General features: G+C 34.9%; 1 protein-coding gene across 2 annotated transcripts in view; it reads right to left on the bottom strand.

Annotated features, from left to right (window-relative positions):
- The window catches only part of LOC112154613 (protein tyrosine phosphatase receptor type H), a 14,874-nt gene that overhangs the window by 597 nt on the left and 3,801 nt on the right, over positions 1 to 10,476 (bottom strand). Inside the window, exons 6-19 of one of the 2 annotated variants that reach the window (XM_024285692.2) lie at positions 9,814 to 10,065; positions 9,355 to 9,609; positions 9,011 to 9,250; positions 8,685 to 8,918; positions 6,640 to 6,894; positions 6,471 to 6,561; positions 6,344 to 6,394; positions 6,165 to 6,246; positions 5,988 to 6,078; positions 5,821 to 5,897; positions 3,973 to 4,107; positions 3,291 to 3,413; positions 3,020 to 3,180; positions 2,050 to 2,185 (exon numbers count right to left, since the gene is read on the bottom strand). In XM_024285692.2, the coding sequence (XP_024141460.1) occupies positions 2,050 to 2,185; positions 3,020 to 3,180; positions 3,291 to 3,413; positions 3,973 to 4,107; positions 5,821 to 5,897; positions 5,988 to 6,078; positions 6,165 to 6,246; positions 6,344 to 6,394; positions 6,471 to 6,561; positions 6,640 to 6,894; positions 8,685 to 8,918; positions 9,011 to 9,250; positions 9,355 to 9,609; positions 9,814 to 10,065 (2,183 nt within the window). The remainder of the gene's footprint in view (positions 1 to 2,049; positions 2,186 to 3,019; positions 3,181 to 3,290; positions 3,414 to 3,972; positions 4,108 to 5,820; positions 5,898 to 5,987; positions 6,079 to 6,164; positions 6,247 to 6,343; positions 6,395 to 6,470; positions 6,562 to 6,639; positions 6,895 to 8,684; positions 8,919 to 9,010; positions 9,251 to 9,354; positions 9,610 to 9,813; positions 10,066 to 10,476) is intronic. The other variant, XM_036217301.1, reaches the window with a different exon arrangement.

Below are 10,476 nucleotides of genomic sequence, written 5' to 3'. Positions count from 1 at the left end.
AACAAACACAAGGGGGTTATTGGGAATACAGACGTCTTTGGTTGAGAGGATTTAAGTCAAGAGTCTGCAACCTTCAGCTCCATTTGAGTCGATTTTGGACTCACAAAGTCTCACTTAACTTTTATTGTAACTAGTATGATAAATATAAATTAACTATTGTTTATTTTTTTTGTATAAATAAAACAAAAAGAGAAAATTGCTTTTTTTTTCCTTGAAAACATGAAATAGTTAATAACTTTTGCCATGACTTCCTTTCAAAATAATAGTCCCCATCTTAATGCAGCAAATAGTAGGTAGTAGAATATCAGCAGTGATTAACCCTAGAACTGAATTCCCCAAACTCTTTCTTGTGAGGGCCACATAACTGTTTTCTTCTCTGATGGAGGTCCGGGGTCAGTTTGTAGGCTAATTGAAAAAGTGTAGCAATCACAGCCTAAACATTTATGTTTTTCAGAAAACCACACATAGCCAAATTTTAAATAATTAATTTCTGTAATCTTGACAGAAAAAATGATACTGAAACATTTTAAAAACTAGCTATTACCTGCGATAGATTAATTGCTGAAGATGCTTAAATTGATAGCAAAAAACACAGAAGCTGATAGCTAGCTAAAATATTTGCAAAGTGCCAAATTAGCCAAAACAGCTAGCATAGAGCTAAAATATTAGCTAAACTCCAAAATAGCCTAAAAAACTAAGAAAAAAAGCCTAAATTAGCCAAAACACCTAGGATGTCGATGAAATATGACCTAAATGCAAAATTAGCCTAAAAAACTAAAAGAAAAAATCTAAATTAGCCAAAACAGCTAGCATAAAGCTAAAATATTGGCTAAACTTCAAAATAGCATAAAAAACTTTTTTTTTAAAAAAAAGCCTAAATTAGCCAAAACATCTAGCATGTAGCTGTAATATTATCTAAATGCCAAATTAGCCTAAAAAACGGAAAAAAAATCTAAATTAGCCAAAACAGCTAGCATAAAGCTAAAATATTAGCTAAACTCCAAAACAGCCTAAAAAACTAAGAAAAAAGCCTAAATTAGCCAAAACACATAGGATGTCGATGAAATATGATCTAAATGCAAAATTAGCCTAAAAAACTAAAAGAAAAAATCTAAATTAGCCAAAACAGCTAGCATAAAGCTAAAATATTAGCTTAACTTCAAAATAGCCTAAAAATCTGAAAGAAAATCAAAACAACTAGCATGTAGCTGAAATATCTAAATGCAAAATTAGCCTAAAGAACTGGAAAAATGTCAAATTTAGTCAAAATAGTTTGGGGGGCCGCCCCAAATGTGGAGGAGGGCCGGATACGGCCTATGGGCCGTAGTTTGGGGGACCCCTCGCGCTATTGCAGGGGGATCATCACCCGATCAAAAGTATTTTTTTTTCTTTTCCAGGAATTTTTCTTCTCAATTTCCTAATTTTTCAGTAATTTCCGAGGATGTTTTCCTGTTTTTATTTTCCATTTTGTCACAAATATCAAAGTTTAAAATAAAATAATGCATAATGTGTTGTCATATTTTGATTTATTTTTATGACAAATACTTTTTATTGGATATATTATATCAGGCAAAAATTATCCGGCAAAAGTGTTCTAGGGTTAAAAATACCTGTTTATTTTACCATTTCAGTTAAAACTACATAAATCTAACTAATAAAAAATAACTCAGAGCTAGTCAAGTGACCCTTTTCGTATTTGTTTTAAACTAAAGGCACTTAAAACACTAAAATTTGTGTTAAAAATAGAAAATCTGCCTCAAGTATGAATGGTGGTTGTGTGACCTCCAAATGATTTTCTGTGGTTAAATGTTTTAGTTCTCCTTTGTTAAATTACAAAGCCAAACCGTTTGATGGATTGTTGGAGCATTATGGGTAATGTAGTCAGGAGCTTTGCTGTTTGTGAATGAGTTGAGCAAAGTTAGAGCTAGTTTGCTCTATGATGGAGGGATAAATGAGGCACAGGTTGCACACCCCTGATTTAAGCATACATTTTTCAGAAATAAATCCAAAAGAAGAGCTTAAATATTGAATTTTTGGAATTGTGTTCACCTCTGTCTGCACCATGTACGGTCGGCTGAACCTCATCTTCTTTACAAAGTATTTGACACCAACCGCTTTCTCTTTGTCTAGCTGCTGGAGCAGCACATCGAGAGCAATGAGAGTACCTGTCCTCCCCACTCCAGCACTAAAAAAAAATAAAACAAAGTGTCAGCACACATTAAAAATACCACAAAATTTAAAAAAATAAGTGTTTGCCACACTGTGACCACAAGCTTTTATAGAAGTAGCAACTTCCCCTAAAGCCATTCAGTTCTGAAAATACCACTGACCCAGTTTTGTGGGGAAATTTAAAAACGTACCTCTTTTTTTCCCTCCTAATTTAAAAACTCAGACTCTGCATTCACTATTTTCAAGTCCGAAAACACTTTTAACTTGATATTTTATCCAGCAGATGTAAAATTCGTACTTTCAGATGTCCTGCTTCTAAAAATCCTCTCACTTTTGGTGTTTTATTTGACTAAATCTTGTCAAAAATGGATCACTAAACTTTTCCTATAAATGTATTGAAAAATGTAATATTACACTTTTAAATATAGCCTTAAATTCATATCCAAGCTCCTGGTTACACTGATATGAGAGCGCTTGTCTAAAGGAAGAGGAAGTATGTTTAAAAAAAAAAAATGTCATGCACATGCAGTAATCTTGCAGCCGCAGCTATTATTATTTTTTTTCCCTTTTTTGAATATCCCTCTGCTGGGCTGGGCTGTTGGCAGAGAACTGTGTAGCATCTTGTCCTGCTGTGCCACACTGTTCTTCAGCCAAATGCAGACTCAAAAACAGCTCCTCAACGTGTCTGATGTGAGCCGGTTGAAGACATTTCCAAAGTACCGTCCATCTGTTTCATGCGTACCTTATGGTAGTCCTGCATATTTACTGGGTACTTTAAAAAAAAAAAGTCTAAAAATGTGAAAGCACGTCTCTCGGGAGTCCAGATTGAGTGCAAGCTGTTGGTCTCTACCTGCAGTGAACGACAGTCGGTGCATTGCTGCCATCGCTGTCTATATGCTGTCTTATGAGGCCTCGGAACTGGATCAGGACATCCGTGCTCTCAGGAACGCCGTGATCAGGCCAAGCAGTGAAGTGGAAATGTTTCACTGTGCGTTCCTCGGAAGTCTTCATCTGTACACACACGTTCAGTTATTCCATCACAAAAACATTTAATAACTTAGGTATCTTTTTCACGCAATTGTTGTGAAATACACATTACGTGACATAAATCTTTTTGTTACATTTTTCACAATAAAGTCCCTCAGCGTCCAGTTGGTCTCCTTCTTCTCAGTCCTGACAGTGACTGAAATCTCTCCGTAAATGCCCGGGTTTCCGTTTTCAGGCCAGTATCGCTCACATTTGGTCTACAAAAAAAACAAAAAACCTTTTTAAAAAATGCACTTGTTCCTTTTTTATGCAAAAAGACAACATTTCAACATTTGCTTGCAAAGTACAATAAAGCAGAGGCCACATGCAGCTCTTTTATTCCTCCATTGTGGTCTTTGAATGAATAATTAATTTGTAGTTTTGGTTAATTTGTTTTGCTAGTCAGATAATCAAGCAAAATTATGGTAAAAGGTTTAATAAAGTTTCAAGTTTATTATTAGAATTAGCTTAAATGCATATATTCCGCTCCAAAATAGGGTCTAGTTTATGTTCAGAAGGAAACTTCTTCAAGCATTTACATATATGATTTAAAAATTGAGTAAAAGGAGAAAAAGAATGAGGAAAAAGAATGAGGATCTTATGTAACACAGATCGTATTTTATTTTGAAAGGACCTTGCATGCTTTCAAAATTAAAACAAATTAAGGAGAAAACAGCACTGATATAACTGATTTATAACAAATATTTAAAAAGCAAACTTTATAAATGGATTAAAGGCCACAAAAACAGAATAACGTATATGTTTTTCAAAGCTTACCCTTCCTCCTTCCACACAGTTGGTTACCATGGCGATGCGTTTCACTTTCTGCTCCCAGATCATTCTCCAAAAGTCCTTAACTGTGCCAGGCAGGGGACCTTGTGTGGCAATATACTCTCTGTTGTTCTTGTAGCCCTGAAAGGTCATCAACAATTTGTAAAAAATCTCTTGTGCACCACAAAAATCTTAAATTAAAATCTGTTTCATGGAGACCAAAAATTCCAGTCAAAGTTTTACCTCAAGCATTTAAAACAAGCTTTAAAACTGTATAATGAAAGCTTATAATATCAAACAAATTGATTAAATTATGTAAAAGTTTAATAGTTTTTTTGTTCCAAAACAACAAAGATAAAATCCCCCCAAAGCTTAATTAAAAATACTATTGATGTGCCTCACGTGACATGAGGAAAACTGGATCGAGGATTTAACAATTAGCTTTATGACATTTAAGAGCAAACTTTGGAGCTTTTTTAATTATTTTTAAGTACATATAAGACTCCAGAGGAATGTTATTTCAATCTTGTAAGGGAAAAGTTACTGATTATGAGTTAAAGCACAAACTTGAGCTCCTTCTATAGATTTTGAAGCAAATCACAGCAGTAGGAGACTCTCCAAAATCTTTAATTCTTGATTATATCAAATGCTTTTGATTGAAGTAGAAGCATGTTTTAAGTTAGGTCTGTTTTCAGAACACAGGAAAGATCTAAAGCAAAAGTTTCAGATCCTTTTATACATTTTTCAACCATAAATATCCTTTTTTGTGACCTAAAACGAGGAAGTTAAAATATCCTTGTTTCAAGTAAAAATGATCTTATCAAGAATATGTTCAACAGAAAAATAATTTAAGTTTAAGAAAGCATATCTTAGTGACTAGAGTTTTTTCTTAAAATAATTGTTTTTGGTAAAATCACTTTTAGATGATTTTTTTTCTTTTTTCTATAGAGAAAATGTTTCTATTTTTAGGATTTTTTTGCCCTTTTTCCAAAGAATCTGTTTTTTTAAGGAGTACAATCTAGGTTTTAATGTTTTAATAAAAAAATTAGCAAACAAACCACAGAAATGATTTTTTAGAAAATGTAAAAAAAAATAAAAAAAAAATCGATAAATAAAGACAAAAAAAAATGTGTCCACTTTACAAAAATTGTTAAAGTATGAAATTTTTCGCTTTAAGTGTCCAAAAACTCCAATCTTGATGGGATGTTTGAAGTTTTGTTGGACAGATTTCATTACAGAAGCCATCTTAGCAAAGTGGCACCATGAGTAACATGCTAACTCCACCCCCCCAATTTAAAAAGAAAACACAAGTTAGCACACCTCACCCACATACACCAACAAACACCAACTTTCGGACACCTCAAAGTCATCTTTTGATCTCATTTCAGAGCCTTCCTTGTTGTCTTTTAATTATAATTATGCCGTTTTTAGCCTAAATCTAAAAATCTAAGTCGTTTTCTAGGACATAGTTTCTGCAGGGCGGCAGGAATTCATCAGAAATTCACTTCTTGAGTTGACACGAAGCAACCCCGCCCCTCTTCTCCTCCTTATTGCTGAGAGAGGTCTGTTTAAGTAAACTGTATTTTTTTTTCATATGCTGCTGATTCACAACAATTTGAATACAGAAATGCAGATTTAAGCTCAATTTTCTAAATACATCATCACAAAAATACCACAAGAACATGTTTAAAACAATATTATCTTTAACTTTTGATTTAAAAAAATGTCTACAAATCCAGTTAATGCTTTGAATTCAACACACTTGTAAAAAAAGTGTATTTAAGTTACGTTTTCCAAATATAATCCATCCATGGTGAGTGGAAATGATTATAGAAATGGGTCATTAGTACTTACAGGCAAGTAGCTGGCATTAATGTAGTTGAGAGTCTCACTGGGACCAGATGAGTTTAATTTAACCCGACACCAGTCATCTAATGAGAGAAATTCGAGGACTGCTATCACAAACCCAATCAGAGAAAAGTTTGGGTGAGTTTGTCCAACTCTTATGAGGGTAGGCTTACACGGATACACGTTGGTGAAGCGGTTTTTTGGTGCGTTGTCAGGTAGAAGAGCTGCCCTGCGTGCCTGATCTCTTCCAACAGGAGAGAGGTCCTAAGAGGGAGTCATATGTTAATATTTGTTTGTTTTATTTTGTGATTTGTGCCATTTTTACTGTCCGATGAAGTTAAAAAGGATACCTCGTATTCTTGACCAAATCCCCGGTTTTCATCCAAACTCATCTGATGAAAGTGGTCTGGGAATTTAGTCGAAGAAATATTCCTGATAAAAGAGATTCTGATCAGTTTACCTAACATACTTTGCACAATATTCATAAATATAGTTCATTTTGAGGAAAAACTTTAACAATCCTGCATACGTTTCCTTTGTGCTGATCTGTTTGGATCCATCAGTGAAAGGCTTCTTTCTCCTGTGGAAAAAAAAGAATATTTAAGTTAATTTGACATCAAATGGAACAAAAGCTTTGTTGCTGTAATGGCACAAACCTGATGAGCTCTGGTTTTTTGAGAAAAATTAAGACCAGAACCACCAGCACAAAGAAACACAGCACACCAATCACTGACCCTGCAATAACTCCTGAAAACAAAACAAATAAAATCTTAGAAATCACTTTAAACCTCCAATCAAGCTATGTCAGCATTAAGAAAATCCAACCTGCTGGATCAGTGGAGCAATAGAACTCCACCCGCTCAGATTGTCTACTCCCAGACATGGAAACCAAAGATCCTTTATAGGTTTTAGCCGGTTGAAGTTGATCTATTTGGAGTTCTGTCTCACTTTTTTGCACTGTGAGATCATTCCCAGCTATGTTAATCTTCACAGAGGTCCACACGCCTGGTACCTCTTCCCAGAAAACTCTGACAGAATAACCACCCCTGTGTTTGCACTGAGGACTGAGAGTTGGAGGAACTGCAAGACAGTAGAAGAGCATAAATTCAAAATTAAGAAATGAAAATTTTGTCTTTATTGAGAGAAAATCAAACTTTTTTGCACACTACAGTAACTGATTTGAATTTGAATTTGCAATCAGCCTTTCTCAAATTATTGACAGTAAAAACATTGTTTGCGTTTATTTACATATGACCTTCATACGTTTCATGATAAAAAACTAAAGAAGTTTATGAACACAATTTCTATTTCTGATTACTATAGCTATTTGTGTTATATTTCCTGTTCATATGATATCAATTTGTAAATTTACAGTGAGCATTTAAGAGTAAATAAAATGTAATATTTTACATAGCCCCTAAAGGGACATCAAAGTAAAAAAAAAAAAAAATAGCTTCTCATGCACAACAGTTACTATCCAGTGTGCAGCAGTTACTATCTAGTACACACAAGTTACTATCTAGTGCACATCAGTTACTATCTAGTGTGCACCAGTTACTATGTAGTACACACCAGTTACTATCTAGTGCACATCAGTTACTATCTAGTACACACCAGTTACTATCTAGTGCACACCAGTTACTATCTAGTGCACATCAGTTACTATCTGGTGCACATCAGTTACTATCTAGTGCGCACCAGTTACTATCTAGTGCGCATCAGTTACTATCTAGTGCGCATCAGTTACTATCTAGTGCGCATCCGTTACTATCTTATAGACACCAGTTACTATGTAGTACATACCAATACTATCTAGTGCGCATCAGTTACTATCTAGTGCGCACAAGTTACTATTTTATAGACACAAGTTACTATCTAGTGTGCAGCAGTTACTATCCTGTCGACACAGGTTACTATCTAAACTAGTGTGCACCAGTTACTATTTTGTAGACACAAGTTACTATCTAGTGTGCAGCAGTTACTATCCTGTAGACGCAGGTTACTATCTAAACTAGTGTGCACCAGTTACTATTTTGTAGACACAAGTTACTATCTAGTGTGCAGCAGTTACTATCCTGTCGACACAGGTTACTATCTAAACTAGTGCTCACCAGTTACTATCTTATAGACACCAGTTACTATCTGGTGCGCACCAGTTACTATCTTGTAGACACAAGTTACTATCTAAACTAGTGTGCACCAGTTACTATCTTGTAGACACAAGTTACTATCTAGTGCGCACCAGTTACTATCTTGTAGACACAAGTTACTATCTAGTGTGCACCAGTTACTATCTTGTAGAGACCAGTTACTATCTAGTGTGCACCAGTTACTATCTTGTAGACACCAGTTACTATCTAGTGTGCACCAGTTACTATCTTGTAGACACCAGTTACTATCTAGTGCGCACCAGTTACTATCTTTTGTGCACCAATTACTGTCAATTGCGTGCCAGTTACTATCTAGTGTGTATCAGTTACTGTCTATTGTGCACACCAGTTACAATCTGATGCGTACCAGTTACTATCTAGTGTGGGCTAATTATTATCTAGTAATACTACAAGTAATTTTTTCTTTTACTTTGATGTCTCTTCAGTGGCTCTGAAATGTTTGATATGAACTCAGACTTTTTCTTTACTTTATATCTAGTCTTCAAAACAGAAATTCGTAGTAATTTGGGTAAAAATGTATTTGGAAGTATTTCCATCCAGTCAGAAGAATTGAAAAGTATACTTTTAGAAATTGAACAGTTCATTTGTATTTAATTTTAAAATAAGTGCTCAAATGGTTTGTCCTCACACATTTTCACTTTATCAAATGTGGGTCTTTTTATTGTGGGTGAATTTTGTTATTGTAATAACAGAACTTACTCAGTGTTAGACTGTCGGTGTATTGCAGGAGATCTATTTCATAAAACAGAGATATGTCATAGGTTTCACCCGGGATGAGCCCAGAGAAGGACACGTTTGTCCCTGAAATCTGGGCATTGACTGATTCCCTGATCTGACTCTTTGGAACAGCAGTCCCCCTGGAGAACAATCCTTGGATGGTTGCTGTTATTGAGGAGTTTGTAACTTCCCATTTTGCTGCAGTGCTATTTATTTCTGCAAGGAATAAAAATATACACATAAATAAAAATCTAAACTACAGATTCCATGTTTGAATGGGGACTCAGGAAGAATAGAACTGCACGTACTTGTAACTGTGATCGTTTCGGAGGCAGCGCTGCTGAATCCAGAGAACTGACTGATCACGCTCAGAACATACTTTGTTCCAGGGAGGAGATCCGTCACGGTTGCTGAGGTTGAGCTCGACGCCACATCACTGCCGTTAATCTGTACTTCGTAGCTCCACTTTTCATTTGGACTGATCCATTGGATGATGATGCTGTTCTCAGTGCGTTCCGTCACCTTGACTGAATTCAATTTTGAAGGAACTGAAAAGAGGAAGATTTTTCACTATTTTTTTCTTCTTTAAAGTAGTTTTCCTCAAATAAGGATTTAATTTTTCCATCTTTAAACCAAACCAGAGATGCTTTACCAGTGACAGCTGTGATGTCCTCTCCACTGCTTCTGGCATATTTAAACACAGTGAAGAGGCGGAATTCATGCTCAGTCCCAGAGGTCAGATCCCCAACAACATATTCTTTTAAATCTGATGATGGTTGTGTGAAGTTCTCCTTCTCTTTCCCATTTACTATAAGTGTGTAGTTGAATTTATTCACTGGGGTCCACGTCAGAGTTATGCTGTTCTCGCTTTGTGTTTTATTCATGAAGTCTGCAGCATTAGCAGGGGCTAAAACAACACACAAACAATGATCTTATCATTAGGTAGAACTGAAATGAATAGAAGATACTTGGATTTTAAGGAGGCAAAACATTTTAAAGTCAGTTTTAGAACTTTTCTGCCTCATGAAAATGCAAAAGTGACCCAAACAGTAAACAAATGTATAGATGTGAAAACACAAACATCTGTTTGCTTAAAGGAGACATGATTTACCAGTGACAGCTGTGAGGGTTTTTCCACTGCTTCTGGCATAATCGAACACAGTGAAGAGCTTGAATTCATATTCAGTCCCATTAATCAGATTCCTGACAACATGTTTTATAGATCCTGTAGATTGTTGTGTGAAGTTCTCCTGTTTCCCATCTAACTCAAGTGTGTAGTTGAAGTCATTCTTTGTGGTCCAATTCAGAGTTATGCTGGTCTCGTTTTGATTAATATGATCAAACGTTTCCACGTTGTTGGGAGCTGAAAGGAAAAATGTACAGAAAGAGAAACTTTTCTCAGAAGTGAATTATGTACTGAGCAAAATGAAACATTTTTTTAGATTTACTGTCATAAAAGCAGAATTATTTTAACCCTTTAACTGCCCAAAATAGAAAAAAACAAAAACAAAAACAAAAAAAGTATCTTTTTCTGCTGCTTATTGACTTTGTACGGAGCCCCTGAAGGGACATCAAAGAAAAAAAAAAAGTAAAAATGATCTTATCAAGAATATGTTCAACAGCAAAAGTTTAAGAAAGCATATCTTATTGACTAGAGTTTTTTCTTAAAATAATTGTTTTTGGTAAAATCACTTTTAGATGATTTTTTTTTCTTTTTTCTATAGAGAAAATGTTTAATTTTTTAGGATTTTTTTGCCCTTTTTCCAAAGAATCT

This window comes from Oryzias melastigma, linkage group LG19, assembly GCF_002922805.2.
Source record: "Oryzias melastigma strain HK-1 linkage group LG19, ASM292280v2, whole genome shotgun sequence".
Taxonomy (NCBI): Eukaryota; Metazoa; Chordata; class Actinopteri; order Beloniformes; family Adrianichthyidae; genus Oryzias; species Oryzias melastigma.
Note: the sequence above shows the minus strand (reverse complement) of the source record. Positions and strands in the feature narration are given on the sequence as shown.